General features: G+C 34.0%; 2 protein-coding genes across 4 annotated transcripts in view; one reads left to right on the top strand and one right to left on the bottom strand.

Annotated features, from left to right (window-relative positions):
- The first annotated feature begins 1939 nt into the window (after positions 1–1939).
- LOC148278179 (peritrophin-1-like) lies at positions 1940–7944 on the top strand. Its single transcript, XM_088231802.1, has 3 exons — positions 1940–2057; positions 4365–4552; positions 7770–7944. The coding sequence occupies exons 1-3, from the start codon at positions 2048–2050 to the stop codon at positions 7821–7823; spliced, it is 252 nt and encodes an 83-aa protein (XP_088087928.1). The 5' UTR covers positions 1940–2047; the 3' UTR covers positions 7824–7944.
- A 410-nt stretch (positions 7945–8354) lies between these two features.
- LOC148278178 (modular serine protease-like) overlaps positions 8355–23513 on the bottom strand; it is a 44130-nt gene continuing 28971 nt past the window's right edge. For all 3 annotated transcript variants that reach the window (XM_088231801.1, XM_088231799.1, XM_088231800.1), the window contains 9 exons: positions 22814–23020; positions 22583–22646; positions 21124–21317; positions 17141–17353; positions 15582–15746; positions 13117–13250; positions 12176–12355; positions 10316–10475; positions 8355–8678 (listed from right to left, as the gene is read on the bottom strand). In XM_088231801.1, the coding sequence (XP_088087927.1) occupies positions 8446–8678; positions 10316–10475; positions 12176–12355; positions 13117–13250; positions 15582–15746; positions 17141–17353; positions 21124–21317; positions 22583–22646; positions 22814–22937 (1467 nt within the window). In that variant the 5' untranslated portion in view covers positions 22938–23020 and the 3' untranslated portion in view covers positions 8355–8445. The remainder of the gene's footprint in view (positions 8679–10315; positions 10476–12175; positions 12356–13116; positions 13251–15581; positions 15747–17140; positions 17354–21123; positions 21318–22582; positions 22647–22813; positions 23021–23513) is intronic.

The raw sequence follows: 23513 nt of genomic DNA, 5'->3' as shown, positions 1-23513 counted from the left end.
TCCGGCTGAACCAAATCACCTACTAGGCAACGCCTGAAAACAATTTTCCAATTTTTATACTTCTTCTTTTACCAGGTAGTAATTCAACAATGTTTGATTATGTCCGAAGCCCTGTAAATGCCTAGACTAGAAGATTTTGGTTTATCTGATCATGCCACGCCTCCCTCGTCTCACGTTGCCGTTCATTTTCGTCGTATATAGATTTGCTTGCACAGAAAATGCATTGTCAATTTATTATTTAGTTAGTTCATAATGTTCTCCTAATTAATATAAACATTTTATTTCATCACATCACATAAATAATTTTAAATTTGAATAACTCCCTAGGGAGGAAATCCAGCCAGTCTGCAAAAATTTAGACGTACTCAAACATTGAAAAATAGTACATACATCCAGTTAAAGTTGTTCACAAATATGAGAGAACATGTTACACAGTAAAGAGAAAAATATTATAAAAGACATGAGAAAAAAAAGAGCTCATAAAAAGGTTAAGGGATGAGGAAATAGAGTGGAGGAGGGGAGGAGATGGATTTTTAGATTATAGTTGACCAATTCAAAATTTTGATATCATAATAAAATAAACATAATTAAAGGAACATAAACTTATTACACACTGACAAATGTTTCATTTTACAGTGTTTTTTTTAAAATATTTATTTACAATTTTAAAAAACCCGTTAGGGTTACATTCGAAATTTAATATTGTCTAGTCATTTTAAGTCTCGTCTAGTCTATTAAGTTCAGTCATCATGTGCTTTTTCAGATTGATTTTAAATTTGTCTCCAGTAAATTTTTTTAAGTAGTAAGGTAGGTCGTTGTAGTGTTTAAGTCCATTATGTAGTATTTTTGACTGTCCTGTGTTTGTCTTTGCTTTTTCAATATGATAGTGTTGTTGTTGTCTGGTGTTATATTTGTGTATGTCAGAATTTTTAACTAATATTATGTCGTCGTCTTGTATGTTTCCCAGTGTTATTTTGTGCACAATTTTTAAGGTCTCAATTTTAGTCATGTAGTTTATGTCAAACTGGTGTGTTTTTTTGTACAGTTCAGTCCTAGAGGCCAGGTAGGGTAGGTTGTAGGTTAGTTTAAGAATTTTATTTTGTTGTCTTTGTATTCTTGTTGTCTGTCTTGTTGCCAGTTCCCCAGAAGGCGATCATGTAACTCAATTTACTTTTGACATAGGCTTCGTACATCATAATTTTTTCCTTTCTTGGTATATAATCTTTAATTTTGTAGAAGAGGCTATGTAGTGATGGCATTACTTTAGTAAGTCCGTCTATGTGTTTTGTCCATTTCAATTGTCTGTCCATTGTGAGTCCTAGGTAAGTCACATGTTCTAGTTCCTTAAGAGTTTCGTTGTTTATTTTTATGTTCATGTTATGGTTCTTCTTTTGTGTTTCGAAATGTATTATATTGCATTTCTTGGCATTTAGTGTTAAGAAGTTTTTGTTTGTCCTTTCTAATAGTAAATTTTTGCACGTCATTGTTGATGGTTTTAGTCGTTTCAATGTCATTTTTGTTTTCATATAAAATTCCTAAGTCGTCCGCATAGATAGTTTTTTTTCCCATTATGTCACTGTGTATTATGTCGTTAATGTATATTGTATAAAACAATGGTTACAAAAAGTGTTTTTTTGAAGTCACAAAATTTAGTATTAAAAATATCTAAATGGGGACAAAGTAAATTAAATTTGGAGCAGCTACGATAAATAAACGAGTTTTGAACATATTTTTTTTTGGGCTATGAATTATAAAAAAATTAACTTGTCGTGTTGACTTTACGGGACAATTGAAATAAATAAATAAAATATTTTGAACGACTTGTCAAAATCAGTAATATCTACTAGATTATTTTTAAATGCGATAAACGAATTGATTATTCGCACTGATATACCTAGCACTAAAGATATAAAGATATTATTATTATCATAAAGTGATAATTTATATATTCATTAAATCTGATAATTTATATATTTATTAAATCTGTGCTACAGCAGGCATTAAGAAGTTAGTGTTCATTAAATATTTTCCACTATACAGTTACGTTATGATTAAAGGTAAAAAAATGTTAGCTGTATATTATTTTATCTTGTCTGTCTGTGGAGTAAAACTAGTGTACGTAAGATACAAGATTTGATGGATGAAGGTATTAGAAGCAACTATAAAAATGTCCACCAAAAACGGGAAATTAGTTATTTATTTATTAATTTTGTTCATTAACGCCCAAAAGGCATTTACAAAAAAATAAAATACATGCTTACATACTAAATAATACGGAATATACAGAAACAATATGTGAAATTAGTTTGAAAGGATATAATAAAAAAACAATAATAACAAAGGTATGCAAGAAAAAACAGTGAGCATATAAACAAAAAATGCAAAGATATAACCTTACGAAATCAATTCTGTAAGGCAAACACGGTAAATAAAGTGTTACGGTAAGCAAGAAAGACATTTTTAAGTTAAATTAATAAACAAGCAAGCATATATTATAGCGAAAAAATAAGGAATAAAAATATGTTTATATGAAATACGTATTTGCCAATACTACAATGCAATTTGATAATATTGTTCTTTATTTACTATTTTTTTCTCATGTATCTCTATAATAATGTATAAACTTATATGTATGTATATGTAAATTTATTAAATATTTTCGATGTACCATATACCTATGTTGGTACATTTCCTGATTTTTACTTATTATTGTATCTTTTAGCTTTTCTTATGTTATCTTTAATTTTAACTAAATTTACATACTCATGTTTCACTGCTGCACTTGAATGTAATTTCTAAAATATGTAAAAGCCCGTAGGGCGTGTAAATTAATAAATAAATATAATAGTAAAAAATAAAAAACAAGTATAAGGTAATAAAAATAAACAAGTAAGTATTTTTTTAATTTATGGAATTGAATTGTCAATAATAGTTTAATGAGCAGCTATAAATAAACTTGATATTGTAGACTTATAAGATGGTAAAGAATTGGACATAATGTTTGCAGCCGTTCCATAAGTGTTACCTAACCTACGCACTATGCAGTCTCGGTATCAATGAATTGTTTTGTTGGTTGGAAGAAGTTCTGGAGCAATGAAACAATAAAATACTCCTAGTGTTGACAGCAGGTACTCTAAAATTAATCAATTCAAGTGTTTTTGGTACGTTAAAAAGAGAGTTTACAATTTTATACAGCACAATGAGATCATTAATAGTTCTTCTTCTTATTGATGCCAAAATAAACTATACTTGAATAATAGCGTAATTCAAAACCGTATCGGCTGTACACCGCATCACCGTCCTCTACGACCGTTAAGATACGGGCACCTCTGTCCTAGGAAACCCTAGATTTAGGCTAAATCCGACGTGTAAAGTCTGTTCATTATTACAAGAATAATATAGTTAAACTTAACAAAAGAGATTTTAATAATAAATTTATCAAAATCATTATTTTAATTTAGCGAGTAGTCTTGGTTAAAAATTTTGCAAAAGGAAATCGACTGGAGATTAATCGGTCTCATGGTGTACTGGGTATTGCGTTTGGCGTCTGTGTTGATAACATTTATTTTCCTAGGAAATCGCTCTCTAGTCACCGTTAACGCCGGCTGTCCACCGCATCACCGTCCACCACGGCCGTTAAGATACGGGCACCTATTTAAATTTGATAATATTTTTCGTTATTTTTTTATTAAACTGCATAGTTTATGACTTAAATAAAAATATAAATTTAAACTCCTCGGTTAACATATTATTTAAATAAGCGTTCTTACAATTTAATCAAAAAATTTAATTTTGGTGGCTTTTTTTAACAAGTTGTAAATAACTGACTTTTGAAAATGATACAAGTTGGAGTAGAATGGGGTTCAAACTTCTGATCCGCGAACCCGCAACACTTACTACGGGACCATAACTCAATTCAAATAATAAAGTAAAACTTAACAAAAGAGATTTTAATAATAATTTTATCAAAATCATTATTTAGATTTAGCGAGTACTCTCAGGTAAAATTTCTGCAAAAGGAAATCGACTGGAGATTAGTCGGTCTCATGGTGTACTGGGTATTGCGTTTGCCAAGCATTAAATACATAAATATCGATTCCCGTATTGTATTTTATTATGCCGTGTAGATTACTGTTGTTACATTTAACCAATTGCCAATCACGCGATACCACGTAGCAGGCTCGTGGTTTGCACGTGCACAGCGGTCCAGTCTCCGTGAATGTTCCGGTAGTTGTCTGTTTCGCTCATTATTTGAAGAGGCATCTATGAGAAAAACATTGCATTTATTCATCGAACTACATTCCCTCCACACATCCTCATTCCTCATCATCAGCATTAATAATTTTACCATCGTTTAATTTAAGCTATCCTGCTTCTGGCTCTGGTTGGGTTATCCTTCGGTAACCCTCCGAGGTGCTACTTACCATCTGATGATGGCCAAGCCTACTACATGTCAAATAGGCAAGATTGCGCAACATACTTCCAATGCGAAGGCTTTCACATACACATGTTTGACTGTCCCCCAGGGCTTTGGTTTAACCCTAAAGTAAATGTAAGTAAAAAAATTATCAAATATTTAATTGATAGCGTTGATTTAATTATTTTTTTAATCAAAATATACAACGCCTTTGAAGTGGTCGTTTACAAAAACGGCGCTGTACTTTTCTTCGTTTTTAAATGAGTAAAAAATGAAAAACGCAACACGTACCTATGCAGAAAATTTTACTCAGATACTCTTGTCTAAAAACAAAACAAAATCGGTTCTATAAAATAGAGAACTAAAAGATAGTCATAAAAGGTCTGATATGCTGTTGTCTTTTTCGCACAGTATCGGGAAGACATTTTTATTTTTATTTTTTTTGCACCACAACAGGCCAGGAGGCCTAATTACATTGGTGAATTACATCACAGAGCACCCAGGCTTGAAAAAAATAACATTTTAATTTTTGTGTTCTCACCGGGAATCGAACCCGGAACCTTCCATGCGTGAGTCAAGCGTCTTGACTACTACGCCACGGAGGACGCCGATTGGAAGACAATGACAGAAAAACAATGTTCTTATACATGTTTATTAAATATCCCTGTCCCCGCACATCCTCTCAATTTATGTAATCCGAAACACAAAAATAATAATTTAATTTGAACTAAATACAAAAATTGATTTCAAACTTTCAATTCTGTTTATCAGATGCTACTTTATGTTTATATGGTGGCATCTAGCCACATTATCTCAGCATCTAGCCGTTCGGTTTCAAAACTGACAATTATGTCAGAATTTACTTTGACTTCAAAATTGGCTTTTTCTCTTTCGTAGCCACTTCAGAACGATATGTTTTTAATATATCTTAATTAAAGCAAAAATTTATTAGTGGATTTATTTTTTTTTTTAAACTCTTGTGTGGCTGTGATGTCAACATATGTAGGACACAAGACTTGATAAATCTCTCTTTTTTTATGATGATTTGGTTTTTTTGTAATCTTCAAATGGTTTGGAAAGTAAAATTTGTATAACTATGCTAAATATTAATACAAAAAATATTTATCCTCGCTACGCGAAGAATGAATGTCCGTTAATTCAGCAACACATCTATACAGATACCTTATACAAGAGAGAGCACGAAGGTATAAGTCTTAACAAGGAAGACACAGACGCTGTTCTGCGGCGGGTGTTGTCTAAAACAGATTCAGTCTTCAGTCGGTTGATGACAGTGATGGGGGACGCACGCGCGTAACATGAGCGGCGTATTTGTGATTATCAATTTATTTTGCTATAGCGGGGCTAAATTTTTGTTTATTCGTATAAATTATGGAAAAGAATTTACTAAACAGTATGTCTCCTTATTTTTTTTTCAAATGTCTGAATTTTAGAATATTCCGTCTTTTACTAGTGGTAACACGATGTTACATCACCGCGCGCAAAGGGATTATTGACCACAGTCTTTTAAGAGTTAAAGAGTTTGTGTACCGCGGGGTACTTGAGCCCTCGGCGCATACGGATGAATCTACCTTAAAACTTGAAGATTGGGTCGGTAGTGAATTTTCGTAATCGCTCGGGAGAATTTATCTTATCATAGTTGATAATCAAAACTCTTTATTGCTCAACCGTTCGCCCTCTTCTGGAATATACCTCCGTGGTCTGGTCTCCATTCTATTTCAATCGCATAAATCAGTCCAACATCGCTTGCTTCGAAAAATAGCGTGGATGCTCGGACTAGAGAGAGGTAATTATTCTTATGCTGAAATAATCAATGTTAAATATTTCTAGTCTACAAAAACGTAAAATTAATATTGACTCCATATATATGTTCGGCATACTAAATGGAATAATCGATGTTCCATCATTACTGGGACAAGTAAAGTTCAATATTCCGACTCGTAGATTGAGAAACAATGAAGTACTGTTCTTTGATCAGCATAGAACAAACTATGGCTTTAATTCTCCAATGACCCGTCTTTGTCGTATTGTCAACTCAAGACAAGATCTGGACTTTTTTGGTTTAAGTTTACAGCGATTTAAACGAGCACTAAATAAATATTCCAGATATTGTCTCGATGTCCCTTATGTTTGTCAATGCTTCTTTTCTTTTTTTAAACGTTTTAAACTATTCTTCTATTGTAATATTTAAACCCTATACATTGTATACATGGACAATGTCCGTTAATAAATAAATAAATTCTCGAAAACTCAAAATCCATGAGTACCAAGAATGTTTTTTTTTTTTTTTAACAGCTTACCGCTTTTTATAGTACACAATTATTTAAAATTAAATATAGCTATTACATCGGTACACATGATGTAAATTTAAAATAAAACAAATTACTTTTAAAAAAATGCATTATGTTATCTCGATGCTAGTATGAAAAGTCAAATGAGGACCGCAGGGCCTGGCGATTGAGGCCTGATGGGCCGATAAGCTCAGGCCCAGGGGGTAGATTAACTGAGCCCCGAAGGGTCGAATGTAACCTACGGTGCTGTAACATCGTGTAACCACAAGCAAAGGACGGAATATTCTGAAAATCAGACATTTGAAAAAAATATATATTTAAATGTTTAAAAATTCGTTTTCCATAATTTATAAAAATAATAATACAGTTAAGGAATGTTATAGCAAAATAAATTGAAAATCGAAAATACACCAGTCTTTTAAGTAGCGTGCACTCCCGCTCACTGCCAATAACCGAATCTCTTTCACACAAACACCGGTTACAGAACAGCGTCTCTGTCTTCCTTGTTATATTCGTGCGTTCTTTTATACAGTTTAGCAAATTTATTGATTTTTCAATTCATATAATTATTCTTCACAAAGCAAGGATTAACATTTTATATTTATACAAATTTTATTTTCCAAATCCGCTGTGAAAAACCTCATTTGAAGATTACAAAAAATACAACTTCATCATTAAAAAAAATTGGGGAGATTTATCAATCCTCGTATCCTATGTATGGAATGTTCCATGTTGTGTGATTTAGGGATCGTGTGTAAGTGTGTATGCGCATATATTTGTGATAGGGTATGTGTAAGCGTGCAAGTATGTGTGTACATATTATTTAGAATTTTCCTACCCTGTTATGGGGTTGTGTTTTTGTTTTATTATTTCAAATTAAAAATACCCTCAGTGGAAAAGATTTTAGGCTTCCTTATGCGAGACTGACGGGACCTAAAAATCGATTGATTGAATACCAGAAAGTCTCGGAGAAGCTAGAAACATATATTTTCAATTAAAAAGTATTTAAAAATGACCATTTGTAATATTAATACTTTTTTCAGGTCTGTGATTTTCCTGAAAACGTTCCTGAAGGATCCTGTTACCCGAAAAAATAATATTTCAGGCGCATGAAAACAAGATGCTACTTTTAGCCACTGCGTATTAATAAAATTTTTAAAAAAAACAAATAAACCCCCCTTTATATTCCTTCCATTCTTGTTTGTTGATGTTTGTGAAGTTAAAGAGCCGAAACCTCTATTGATGGGGGTGAGATTCAAATAATAAAATTATTTCAACCGCATACTAGGCAACCCCTGAAAACATTTTTTAATTTTTATTCTTCTTGGATTTATCAGCAATGTTTTGAGTTTATCCAAATGTTCGTAGGCAAGAACTAGATTCAACCCACTAGGGAGTTGTCAAATATAGGCAGAATGATGAATGTTGCTCAGTGTGTAAATTGGTCATTTAAACCAGCCAATGACAAGTTATGAGCCCTGTAGATATCAGACTTCTATATTACATTCTCAAAAGTGTTTGATGTAACATGTTAATAATTTAAAAAAAAAATTAAAATCCCAGAAGAAAACTACTTAAAAATACAAATAATTCACTCTAAAATCAACAATGTGACTAAAAAAAAGTCAAACGTTGTATAATTTTATTTTTTAAATAACTCTTCTTAATCATGACTGCTTATTCACGACTTTGGCATTGACCCGGCGATATAATGTATGATCAAATTGATACAATGTGTTTTATTCCTAGGGAGCGTAGTTTTTCCAAGATCCAAGTTTTCAGCTGAAAGATTTCAGTGAAGGCAGTGTAGGTGTTAGGCTGACAGGAGGTTCCGTTTTCATTCAGCGGTCCATTGCTTACTACCCCACGTAGTATCCAGCGTACCTCTGTTCCGTATTTGACAACAGGAAATACCAGACCACCCCCGCTATCCCCCTGGCAAACTGCAGAGCCTGTATAAGATTATAATTTTTTTAAATAATATATATATTATTTTTTTTAATTTATTCATAAAACATATAATACAAAGCAAATTACATATAAATGAAATTTTCAGAAGATATATTATATCACAACAATATATAGGCAAAAAAACTTTTCTACACAAACAAAATAAATATATAATCGTAAAAACGATTTCTTGAATGAAATTGGATAGAATTCATTCGTTAATTTTCCCTTTATATAGCTTGTGTAGTTTTGAAACAAACGAGGTGCCCGAGAGACTGGGTAAATGGGGAGATCATCGCATTGCACAAGAAGGGTAAGCCATTAAGCTGTGATAACTATCGTGGCATCACGCTACTTAGGGAAAAGTGCTTGCATATATAATACTGCAAAGAGTTTCACGACCCATTATGCTAGTATTGAGGGAGAACCAGGCAGGTTTCCAACTTGGTAGGTCATGCGCGGATCATATCCACAACATACGCTGTATTCTACAGGAGACCAAGGAGCTAAATAGTTCCTTGGCTATGTGCTTCGTAGATTGCGAAAAAGCGTTTGATAGTCCTACACTCTGGAAAATACTAGTAGCATGTGGGGTGCCTATAAAACTAGTCGAACTAATCAAAGCCCTTCACTCAAATAGCGAATGCTGGATCAAAATTAACGATGTCGTCACATTTTGGTTTGAGATCACTGCCGGAGTTCGCCAAGGTTGCGTCCTTGCACCGTTCCTTTTTATAATCCTTATGGACTTCATTCTTAGAAAGTCAATTCCACTAGAAGGAATATGCATCTCCCCCTCCCAAAAACTCTGCGACATAAAGTATGCCGATGATGCGGTTATAATTGACGATTCAGTCGGGGGTCTTCAGGTTACTGTAGATAAGCTAAATAGGTATTCCGCATGCATGGGTTTAAAAATCAATATTGCATAAACCCATGTACTGTGTAATACTTCGTGTTTTGGTGCTCAAAATCCCATGAATCAAACCAAATCATCGAAAGCGTCGAGAGTTTCAAATACCTGGGAGCATATGTCACAGAAAATGGCAGCTTTCAAAAAAAACTGGGAGTGCGGTTAAGAGTTGCAAGCGCCACATTCACCAGTATGAAGGCTGTCTGGAGATCGGATATTTACTCAATGAAAACCAAATGCCACCTATATAACGCCTGCATAATACCTATTTTCCTCTACGGATGCGAATCGTGGCACCTTACTAGGGCCCAAAACAGCAAAATACTGAGTTTTGAGAATAGATGTCTTAGAAAAATCTTGGGAGTGCGGTGGATTGACTTTATGAAGAATTAAGTAATAAGAGAACGGACGCAGCTAACTCCGGTGACAACTGTCATCAAGTTGGCTTGGCCATATACTGCTGATGCCTCTTGAGAGCCTTGACCACGCTTGCCTATTTTAACAGTCAAAAAAGCGAAGAAAAGAGCGCGCAGGCCAAACAGTGTGGCCAAACTAAAAATGTCCCGTCAGGCGTAGCAACCTCACAAAGCCAAAATTAGCCAGTATCTACATAAATATGATTCTCTCCGACTAAAATTCATCGAAACAAATTATCGGCTCAACCAAGCGTATTGGCTTTTACATCACCAACAGCTATTCATAACAATGTTTTTATTTTAAACTTACCGTTAAGATAACCAGCACAAAACTTGTCTAAAGTAAGAAAAACAGTGAAGTGATATTTCTCCATCTCCACCCTACAATCGTCCAGATCAATAACGGGAAGATTCAGTGTCCTGAGCTCCGACGAAGACACTCCTTGTTCTGTTAGTCCCCACCCAGCCACCTGGTACAATAATAAGTAATAGCATCAAACAGTAGATACAGTACTTCACATTGTCTTGGTCAAAACGGAAGATGTTTCAAAACTAGAAAATCTAAATAAATTCAATCCTAAAAGGCCTATCGCTTCACCTTTCTCGGGAGAGAACGCTTTCCATCCCTCGACATGGCGCATCATTTTTCAGAAAATTCCTTTTCTGTTCAAAATGCCAGACTTTGAAATAAACTACCGCGGAGCTACATGCAAAAAATGCACATTCCATGGCCACTTTTAAGAAACGCCTGAAACATTACGATACATATATTTCTAATAATAAATAATGTTAAAAGAGGCCAACAAAAATTTTTAAGATTCGTAAATTTCAAACTGCATATTCCTATAGAACAATTCAACTATCTGTCTTTGTTATTTTTTTTAATTTACCTACTCTGGAGGATCGCAGGACAAAAACTGGCCTTATATTTTCATTTAAAATCATTAATTCGAAATTCGATTGTTGCGAACTTCTGGATTTATTAAGTATTTCTATACCAACACGTAGAACTAGACAAAATACTCTAAATTATTGTCACCCTTCTCAAACCAACTATATTTGTCACTCACCAATACCGCGTATACACAGACTAGGAAACGAATGTACCTCTCATATTGACATTTTTAACTCGAGTCTCTGTGAATTCAAATCATCTCTGTATAAATATTTTATGATGTGCTGTAGTAACGATTGACGAATTATTTGCAAAAGCTACTTATGCTAATTTATTTTATATTTTTTGTATGCTGACATAAAGACATGTACGAGTATAGAGTATATATATTTTTTTCTTTTTATACCCATGTTTAATATTATTTTTTAATTTTTGTATATCTAACTAACTCATTGTATTGTTATATTTAATATTGTTAAAGGCACTTGTGCCGTATACTAAATAAATAAATAAAATATAAATTCTTCGGATCCTAACCTCCCTTTTTTAAAACAATTATTTGTTATTCGTTCTCTTTCTTGGGTTTTTTTCCTTTCTCCTTCTAAACTCATTACTTGATACCACATTTATATATTAACATGTTCTTTTATTAAGTCTGTGTGTGCAAGTTTAATCTACCCATTAAAAAAGAGCTGTATGCTATTTTTAATTAGTTGGGTTTTTGCATACATGCACTTTCTGATTAATAATAATGAATTTCTGATTAACAATATTTTGTGTTTGTCCAAATTTTTGTAGACAAGGACTGGATTCAACTCCCTGGGGAGCTGTTTATATTAACATCTTTGTTCTGTTTATATTAACACAACAGAGATGAAGAACATTCAAGAAAAGGTAATATAGAAGTCTAGGCATCTACAGGGCTTATGACCTGTCTCTGGGTCGTTTGGTCCCCCATACGGAACATTTGTAATTTTTGGATGCTTAGTGAGGGGAAGGTTAATATCAACTCGTAATGTATGCGGGCTCACGCCGTCCTGAATTGAGAGTCAATGTCGATTTTTCGACTTTATTCGGCGGATCTAAGGGCCGCTGGATTGACGTGGGACGAGGAGAGAGTGCTGGCTGGCGATAGGATCTCCTGAGGCAATGTGGTGATGTCCACATGCTCCACTTACGAGCGGATGTGGAAAAGAGGAAGAGGAAGAAGAATGTGTCAACTGAAGTAAACCACGGGCTGGTAATTTACGCAAACCAAGACAAAACTTATTTTACCTTCCCGAGGCTCTTCGCTGAGAGTTGCAAAGAATTTAGCCGCTCATCAGATAGGTCAAAGCATATTGGATGTACAGCGTTGTTCAAAGTAAACGGGTCTTCGATCTCAAGCAGGGCCACATCGCTTTGCTGGTTATGGTCGTTTCCGCGATACTTGCCATGGAGATATAAATTCTTCACCTGAAAAAATACCGTTGGAAAAATCAGTAAGAACCACAGGTGGCTCCTGTCTAAAAATGCGATGCATATCTTTACGTTTTGTAAACTAGAATCGTATTGCGTTTAATTTTATTTGATTTATTTCGAATATAAACAGATGTACAGGTTAAATGAATATTTAAAAAAATATATATATATTAAATGTATACATAGTAGGGCCTGCCATCCAATTATATGTATTCACTAAATAACACTGTAATAAAGCGACGACGGCTTGAAGTTTAAACTATATAAATAATAAATATACTATATGTTAAAATAAGATAAATATGGACAAAACAAGGAGATAGTGGAAAGGAAAAGAAGGAAATTGATAAGGAGTGGTAAAGGATGATTGAAGGAAAGTGAGAGTGGAAAATTGCATTTGATTTAATGATTAAACGAATTACGAATGAAGAGCATGAATCAAGCCTATTCATTCTCTTCTGTACATATTGTATGGAGTGTTAAATATATCAAGATAATAATATTATAATAAAATTGACATATTACAACAGAGATGAAGAACATTTAAGAGAAGGTAATATAGAAGTCCAGGCATTTACAGGGCAAAATATTTTCTTAATTTGCTTGCGAAATTTGCTTCTAAATTATTGAGGTATTTGATTAAAAAAATAAATTGCTAAAACATTTCATGATCAAACCCAAGGAAGAGATTAAAAGGCTTACAGGTGGAAATATTACAGAAGAATATTGTCTAAATCAGGAAAACAATAACAAACCTTTGAATTTTGTATTGAAGATAAACCATTTTCCCGCTCATCTCTCCAATTTCTATAGAACTTCCCAGCGCTTATTCTATAGTATTTTGCCTCTATCGGAATATTCCTTTGAACATTATAAAAACAGTGCGCCGCTGAAAAATACAAAGGCATTATATTATAATACTTATATTAAATTGGATTACTTTGTTCCAAAAATATTTAATATGTTACCGCTTGACTTGAAAACATTTCGCAATAAAAATAAAATAATGTTTTTATTACGAAAGTGGTTAGTAGACAAAACGTTTCTATACTAATTTATTAATTACGTAAAACATTCATTTATAAAACTCACAAAGTATTTTTGTCTCACATTAAATTTATTTTCTTTTTACTGTTTTTTTTTCTTTCTTGTTTTATTTACGTATTTAAGATCTTTATTTGAATAAGTACTTTTAATCTTTATTTTTTTTTTTTTAAATATAAAATTGTTTTTTTTTTTAAATTGATTGCAACAGAGGGAAAACATTATTGAGAAGGGAATATGGAAGTCTAGGCATTTACGGAGCTTATGATCTGTCATTGGCTGGTTCAAGTGGCCACTTTATACACTGTGTAACATTCACCATTCTGCCCATGTTAAAAAGCCTAGACTTCCATATTCCATACATAGGGAAGCCATCAATGCACAACGATATTGTGAGACCCTAAAAAAACTCAAAAAAGCATTCAAAGCAAAAGGAGGGGAATGCTGACGAAAAGAGGGTGCTTGTTGCACGACAACGCCCGTCCTCACACAGCCTTAAAGGCGCTTTTAGACTCGTTTTGTTGGGATGTTTTCAACCACTCCCCGTCTTTAGATTATCATTTTCGCACCTTCCTTAAGGCACATATAGGTGAAATCAAATTTTCAACCGACGAGCAGGTGCAGAAAGTGGTTCTAAAGTTGGAGAAGGAGCCGGCGGGAGAGTTTTGTGAGGAGGACATAAATAAGCTTGAGCCAAGGCTTACCACATGCATTAAACGGGATAACAATTATGTTGAAAAATAATCGACAAATCTATCGATAATATCCTGTATTTTTTTTTCAAATATACTTTTTCTAAAATATATAAAAACCTTGTTTACTCACTTTATGAACATGTCTCGTAATAGAATGCGATACGATCTCAAACGCTCCAGTAAGATTACTGTCGATGGTACTGTTGAGGAGTGGACGAGAGGTTAAGAATATCTCGTCCTAGGAGGAAAATTTAATAAGTGGACTATATTGTTGGGGAAGGAAGGTTGCGCAACTCCACTAATGTGTTGATGATGAGGCGTGATAAGTGCCGGCACCTGGTTGGTGAAGCTGGCAGTCGTAAGACGCTGGCACATCTTGTATGGAGCTGGCATTCTTAAAGGACGCAAGCACATTTCGCTTGAGGAATGATTGTTGAGCACTTCACTTGTTTGGTGTTAGATTAGTACTGATGTTTATTCCGGTACTCACACGTAGATTTATTGTTACACGGAGTGCGCTTGGAAATGGGAATGACGGGTGGGTAGGTATATGTAAGGTTAAGAATTAGTCTGAACAGGTACATTTATGGGATCTACAGATGCATACTAATATAACTAATAAACTTAAGAGATTAACGTATATATTCTAAACAATTCGAAATATAATTAATTTACAGGAACTTTTAAGGATTTATTTTGCATTGTACCAATCAATTTTGAAGTACGGTATAATCGGCTGGGTTGGTGCAAGTGACACAGTTTAAAATAGTGTATTTGTTTCACAAAAATCCATAGTTAAAATACTCAGAGTCCCGATACAGACATCTACTGAAGAAATATTCCATAAATCACAACTTATGACACCAAAACAATTATAGGCTAAAACATCAACACTCACTTATAGATTCAAAAACTACTCTTACTCAAATGAAAGACATAACTCCCACAATACATCACATACAAATAGTATAATCCCTAGATCCTCAACACACAGACAACTTAAACAAATACAAACTAATACCACTTTCGGACAAAAGGATTTTGAGTATTATTCAATTAAAATCTACAACCTACTTCCACTATCTATTAAAGCAATTAGTAATGAGAAAATGTTTAAAAGGGCTATAAAAAAAAGGATAGTGGAGCTAGGTAGAAGTAAAATGGATTGTCTCATTCGCCCATACTAATACTGAATCAACAGCTCTACAACTGTATAGCTTATGTTAGGTTTTTGTTATTTTCATTTTGTGTTTTGTAATATAAATAATATAGATGTACAAAAATACCTTGTTTTTAAAACTGAATATTTGTTAATTATGTTTGTTTTTTAAGTTTGTCTTCTTTGTTTATTCTAAAATGTAATTTCAAAAAACTAAATTGTTAAGTGTCCTCGGCACGGGAAACCCCAGTGAGGTCACATTATTTTTGTTGTTTATTATAATTTGTAAGCAAAAAATATGAATAAATAAATAAATGCATACCACTTATAACAACGTGGGAAGACAAAAGGGTTCCTCCACATATTTGCTGTATGTTTTCTGTACTGAAGGCTTGGTACACCGCAACATGCCAAGGGAACTCGCTCCTCTTGCTGACTCGAGCATTAATAATATGGCTGATGGACGCTGATGATTCATAACCACATTCTGAAAATAATTTTATCTCAACAAAGATGAATGTCTAGATATTTACTAGAAACGAAAGTCACCCGGTTATTTTTACTCATTTATTTTTTCCTCTAATCTTTCAGCATCTAATTGTTCTACCAACGATACTTATTAATCATATTTTTAACTTGTACCCGAAATTAACACATAATTGTTGATATTTATTAACCTTTTCAACGACAGATGTCACTGATTTTCCCCAGTCTATGTCCAAAACCATGCACACTCGTATAGTATGCAGAATCGAAAAAAAACTACTCGCGAAGTGGTAAATATTAAATCACAACACAGACCTACATGTTCTCAACAGCTTATCTATCAATGAGTATCTTTTTTTGGGTGATCTCGTGTAAGTTGGATTCGTTCCTACGTTTCGGTTACCATTGCAGGAGCCATCTTCGGGGTAACCTTTAGGAGTTTCGTAGAAAAAACATGTGCAATAGTAGCTGAAACGTTGGAACAAATCCAACTTACACGGGATCTCCCAAAAAATATACATCGACGGCCCTACGTATACTATCGGATCTGCATTTTGCAAGGTTTACAGAAGAGCATAAACAAAGCTAAATTTATATATTTTTTATCAATATTCCTACAGAGATGAGGTAGAATTTTTTCAAATTCAGGATTATCGATATTCGAGCGTTTACAGGGCTTATGACCTGTCATTGGCTGGGTTGAGTGGCCACTTTACGTTTTTAACAACATTCCCCATTCCGCTTATTAGCGAATATCGACATTGGTATCATTTTGATTCTTGTATATATCTTATTAAATGAGAAAGCATTCACTAGCGTGTTGGAGCACCATCTATGTATTGATATTGAAGTTAAGTATTTTTAATTAGCATATTACTTTATTTTATGTATTTAAGACTCTTCCGAGTTAAATTAAGTACTAGTAATCGCCTGCAGATGATTCTGCAATTTATTTATACTTATATTTTGACCAGATCTTATTACACAACATTATTTTTTTGGTATGTGTATTTTAGTACATACACAAATCTGGATTTCTCCCGAGGGGGAGTAGGTATATATTATTATATACCTACTCCCCCTCGGGAGAAATCCAGATTTGTGTATGTACTAAAATACACATACCAAAAAAATAATGTTGTCTAAATTTATATTTTAAGAAGCTATCAGATACTATAGGATTGAACGTCATAAGTCTTCAATTGTCTAGAGTTCAATACTCCGTTCTCGAAAATGTCTGTTACAACAAAATTAGATCTGAATAACTCCCCAGGAAGAAAATCCACCCAGCCTCCAAACATTCGAACATTCATTGTTGTATATAATATTTATTGTAAAATGCAATTTTTTCCGTGCAAGTCAATTAAATAAAATATTAAGAAGTTAAAAACCTACGCGGAGCACAAGTTGGTATTTGATTATCCCAAAATCCATCCCTTTCTCTGCCACACGTGAGATCGTCTAATATTCCAATGGCGTTGTGTCCAGTTTTACAGGCGGCGTGAATGTATGAGCCAGGAGGCATGCTGTCATTACAGTGCACCATTTCTCGATCTTTACTGTAGCAAGTAAAGTCCACGCTGTGCGAGACCACCATTTTACAGTGGGCTGAAATCAAATAGTATTTAGAGATAGCACCGTGTCTAGCAGCAGCGAGCGGTGATTTATTTTATAGGTAATCTACAAAAAATGTTAATTAATTTGTTCCTACTTATTTATTTATTTATTTATTTATTAACGGACATTGTCCATGTATACAATTTATAAGGTTTAAATATTACAATAAAAGAGTAGTTTAAAACATTTAAAGAAAAAAGAAAGAAGCATTGACAAACATAAGGGACATCGAGACAAGATCTGGACTATTTATTTAGTGCTCGTTTAAATCGTTGTAAACTTAAACCAAAAAAGTCCAGATCTTGTCTTAAGTTAACAATACGACAAAGGCGGGTCATTGGAGAATTTAGGCCATAGTTTGTTCTATGCTGATCGATGAACAGTACTTCATTGTTTCTCAATCTACGAGTCGGAATATTGAATTTTACTTGTCCCAGTAATGATGGAACATCGATTATACCATTTAGTATGCCGAACATATATGGAGTCAATATTAGTTCTACGTTTTTGTAGACTAGAAATATTTAACATTGACTCTATTTCAGCATAAGAATAATTATCTCTCTCTAGTCCAAGCATCCACGCTATTTTTCGAAGCAAGCGATGTTGGACTGATTCAATGTGATTTATGCGATTGACATAGAATGGAGACCAGACCACTGAGGCATATTCAAGAAGAGGGCGAACAGTTGAGCAATAAAGAGTTTTGATTGTACGGACATTAGTAAAATCAGAGGATATTCTGTTAATGAAGCCAAGTAATTTCAGTGATTTATTTACTGTATTATCTATATGCTCGTTGTATGTCAGTTTATATACTACATAGAAGTAAAAAATATACAATATGGACGGGCATGACATACATATATTTAGGGGGAGTATTTTTCAGGTATGATCCCCCGCTCAACACGACAAATTGTTTTAAGAACAACAATGTGCATTAAAAACAATGAAGGATATTTTGAACAGCATCTTTGAGTTTCAGTTACGCCCCATTTCTTTAGATAAACAATTGATTGTTTTATTTTGATGTATTAAAAGTATAAAAGCAATTTGTATTTTATCACTTCTATTTTGACCCATGTAAGAGTTGTATTAGGTAACATTTAGTACTTAAAGTGAAATACTTATGGTAACAACTTTAGTGTCATTTTGTAGATAACATAACAAGCTGTAAAAATAGCATAAAAAAATTACCACTTAACTGACTAGTTTTTGAATGATGTGCGGAAATGCACAAAAAAAAAATGTTCGCGTACTTTTTTCTGTGTTTGAATGTTTTTAGGTATGTTTGGCCGTTAGTATCAATTAAATTTGTTTAGTAGGCGCTAGAACAATATTTTATCGTGCGAATAACACCAAATTTATTGTTCTGCGATATTTACGTACTCAGTTATTGAAATTTGTGTACATGCACTAGCGTAATCGCAACGTAAAAATAAAAATGGCGGCCATTTAAAGGTGAGTGAGGTAGGTCATTGTAAGGGAGTGGATTTGTCGATAAAAATACCTGAAAAATACTCCCCCTAAATATCGGTACGTCATGCCCGTCCATATTGTATATAAATATAAGAAGTATTGATGTATTACACCAGAGATGAAAAAAACTTTCATCATCATCATTCCCTTTCCGCACCTAATGGTGCATAGGACACTGCATTGGTACACCAATCGCAGTGTATCTTGATCATTTTTGTAACATGAAGGTAAGATAATTAGTCTAACGCTTCAGGTACCCGTCCAGGGACTATGAAATATTCTAATTTGAAAACACCCTTTTAAATAAATATTTCATATCAACCATGTCAGGAATCGAACCCGAGACCTCTTGGATGGCAGGTTTACGCGCTAACCATTACTCCACGAGGCCGACGAAGAACACTTTAGAGAAAGAAAGATATAAGTCAAGGCATCTACAGGGCTTATGACCTGTCACTGGCTGGTTTAAGTGGCCACTTTACACACACTGTGTAACATTCACCATTCTGCCCATATTTGAACATCTTTATTCCTTCGATTTTTTCATCTGTTGATGTTTGTGAAGTTAAAGAGCTGAAACCTTCATTTATGCGGGTGAGATTCATCTAATTCATTAGATTTATCTAGTTCAAATATGAGCAGAATGGTAAATGTTAAACAGTGTGTAAAGTGGCCACTTAAACCAGCCAATGACAGGTCGTAAACCCTGTAAATGCCTAGACTTCAATATTCCCTTCTCAAGAATGTTTTCCCTGTCTGTTGAAATAAATTTAAATAGGTTTATTTTAGTTTTAAATCTGATTTTATATAATTATGTTAATTTATATGTAAAGCATTGTATAAAAAAAATAAATTAACATGCCAGATACGAATGATTTTTCGTGAGTCAATATAAATAACTCCTTAGACGTGTTATTACAATTATGTCCTCACTTTTGCTGACAACTGTCATTCTAATCAAGCTATATTTTAAGGACTATAATTTCCAAATGGAGAATATTGAAATATATATTTTTTAATCTGCAAGCTTGTTTTAGTACTAAAAAAGCTGACTTGGTTTAAGCAGTACATCCGTCAAAATCTCAGAGTAATAATGCGCACGCCATAGAGAAGCCCAAACGTCGAAAAACCATTATATGACTATTAAGTATTAAGTTAGCTACAGTTCGCAGCAATTCAATGGGCCGTACTAAGGGTCAAGAATCGCCAAATCGATATGAATTTGCATTGTAATTACTTTTAAATATGTACCTGTGTATTTATGATTGCAGGGTAATTCCATTTTAATTATTTATAATTCTCCTTTAATTATTTTATAAAACTGAAAATGCATGACGTGTGTGTTTGTTTGTCTGTATGAGTCAAAGCGTTCTGAAATTTAGACACGTCATTCTAGACATGATTTCAAGGTTTTTCGAGTCTACTTTGAATCGAACTCTGCTCGATACAGAATCAAACTTTTTAACAGTAAATCGTAGAATACACGTGTCGAGACTATATATGCCAAAAATCAACGAAAATCAAATAAAAATATTTTTAAAAATCAATAAGCTGTGAAAACTGACTCCTTTAACGCCTTTGAAGCTACTACTGCTGCAACCAAACATACTGCAATTCACCATTGTCGATTTTTATTTATTGTAACGAGTAAATATCCAAGTTATTTACAAAGAAAGCCAAGCATATCGACGAAAGCGTCCGTTACGCGCTAGCTGTCAAACACTAAATGGCCGCCAGCAGAGTGAAGTTGTCGCTAACCAAAAATATGTAACGGTTTTCTTCTACGCAAAATAACGATAGGGCCCCTCTATCGCTAGCGCATTATTACTCTGAGGTCAAAATACATATATGCAGGGTGTTCTTTAAACCCCGTCACATCCGAAACCACGATGATCAGTATAAGCAAGAAGACATATTAGCATACTAAAAAAATATTTAGAACAAAAAAAGTTTTAAAATAAAATATTTAAATAAAACAAATGGTTGCTTACTTCTGCAGGGGAGAAACGAGGGGGGCGCGGCCGTGCGGTTGACAGTGTATCAGCCCCCCCCCCTCCCCCCCACTCCTCGTTTCTCCCCTGCAGGAGTAAGCAACTATTCGTTTTTTATTTATCTTTTATTTTTTAAGATTTAAGTCGTTTTAAAAATTTATTTTAATGTGCCAATATGTCTTCTTGCTCATACTGATCATCGTGGTTTCGGATGTGACAGGGTTTAAAGAACACTCTGTATATGTAATTAAAATTAAAAATCATTAATTTTTAAATGTTTATAATTCTTACAAAGGCATTTAGGAGTCGATGACCAAGTGGTTTCTTCGCAAAACGAGTATAAATCTGTGAGATCATGACCTTTTTTGCAGGAATACTTGAGTATCGAGGACTCGGCCACTAAGCGTCCTACGACCAACGGACCTTTACCATTCATTACTTCGTATTGTCCATGTTTCGGGAACCTTGGCAACCGACAACCAGACCTTTAAAAAGATACGAGTACATATTTAAATGAATTTATTGTATTTAAGAAGGAACGATGGCGTAACGAAGAATTTGTGGTGAAGGGACAAAGAAAGGAAGGAAAATTAAAGATTTAAACGGTAAACTAATCAATTAGGAGTACAATGAGTCTTTCTGGAGTCTTTAGTGATTGCAGCCGTCCACCTAGATGAGTCAATAGATAGCTAAAGTGGTATAGCTGACAGAGTTAAAGAGGTAACAATAGCTTTGAGCTGGCGTGGAGGTAAGCAGAAGAAAAAAAGAGCACCAAGATGCTGGACTGGATAATAAATGTAACTAGATTTTAAGTGATTTAGTCATAGATTGCAGTAATTTAAGATCAAGTTGCATTTATGTAACAGCCTATCTAAAATGAGAGACAAATGGGAATACACAGCTAAAGGAGTTGGAGCTGATTAAGTGGATTTCAATCCTTAGTAACAAGGAAAAGAAGCAAAATGTTGTTTGTGGATCATTTTTTTAAGTGTCAATCAAACAACGGAAACAAGCAAGCCATATCTCTTAAATGTCTTACGATAGATGGACAAAGCGTGTTCTCGAGTAGAGGCCCAAGAATATGAGGCTCCAAAAACGCCGCGCCGACCATCGAGATGGTCGGATGATACTCGGAGGCTTGTTGGGAGATAATGGGTGAGGACGCTGCAAAACCGGGAAAACTTCATTATTTAATATTCTTATTCTTTGAGGTAAGGGTCAGTGCTATGCAAGCTCCTGATGTCGCTGCAACCTGTGAAGATGGAATAATTCTAGTGAATAGTTCTTGCCCTCCAAACCCAGGTTTATAAAAAGCCTGCCTACTGTGTAAAAGGCGAGAGTTCTATTCTTGCTAAATCTCCCCTTCCAAGGCCAGATCGGTAAAATATCGGACTATTAGGTAGGAGGCGAGCTCTTTAACATCCTAAGGTTTAACCAACAGTCCCTCGAGGGTGAGTCTTTAATGATGTAAAGCATCACATTCACATATAATGTGTATGGGTGTTTCCTTATCTGCACTGCAGAACCTACATCTAGAAGTTTCTCATTGTTTTATAATTAAATTTGATAAAAAGAGTTCTACTCCCGCTTGCTCAAGTATGCGTTTCCGTTTTTTCTAAGTTCTGTTTTTGACTCTCGAAGAGGTTTTTTAAAAAATATGGAAACCAAGTTTTCTTTAGCTTCAAATAATATTACAGCAATTTATCAATTGTTTATTACGAGCATTATGAGAATAAATAAATTTACTCACGTATTATCTGGTATCGTTTGAAGATCAGTCATGTTCTTAGGATCTTTTATTTCATTACCAAGATCTGGAAATAAAAATAATGAGATATTTAGTGGATGTCAATGTGTAGTCTGGTTTACGAATAATGATCATATTTAAGACATTTAAAATTCATTCTTTCTAATTTATAAATATTCTTGACGAAAAAAAAACAGTGATTTTAGATTTAAATTTTAGTATCTGGATCCTCACCTTGTTTGCATTTTGGTGGACTCTTATCCAAAACACCATCAAAACACTTTATGGATCCAAGATCACCAGATTCAAGAAGATGATTGTCCTTACATCTGGGATAAATGGTTGTCCCGTGAGACATATTTGGAGAACAGGCAACCGGGTTCCCTTTTAAATTTGTACAATTGTAAATAACTGTATCCAAAGTCTCCAGTGCACAATTTTCTGTAACAGAAAAACGATACAGTTAGAGCAAAAAGTCTTCTCAAAAGCTGCGGAAAGGCCATTCTCTAGCTTGGTTATCTTCAGTTATCCTAGTTACGGTTAGATTTTTTAGTCTGTTTTTTTTCCATGCTATTTATCTGTAACAGGATATTTCAATTTTTTGCCATGTCACGTTGACGTGGAGAGCCTTTTGGTTATTAATAGTTTTTGAAAAACAAAGACGATTACGTTACTTGTAGTCCACGGAATGCATAGCACTCGTCTCCAGCATCACAATTAAAACACAATAGGCAAATGCCTATTGTGTTTTAATGATAAAGATATTGAAAGGAGGGTGAGTGCCGGGAACAGGGTGAACGGTGCACTAAAATCTACTTTGGCAAACAAATGTTTATCGCAGGAGGCTAAACTAGCAGTTCACAACGGAGTTCTAGTTCCAACTCTAATGTATGGGAGCGAAGTATGGAATTGGAAAAATAATGATGAAAGTAGG

This window comes from Micrasema longulum, unplaced genomic scaffold (genome assembly GCF_059751315.1).
Source record: "Micrasema longulum isolate JH-2025_06_02 unplaced genomic scaffold, ASM5975131v1 h1tg000920l, whole genome shotgun sequence".
NCBI lineage: Eukaryota > Metazoa > Arthropoda > Insecta > Trichoptera > Brachycentridae > Micrasema > Micrasema longulum.
The sequence above is the reverse complement of the archived record's forward strand: the minus strand, read 5'-3'. Positions and strand labels throughout refer to the sequence as shown.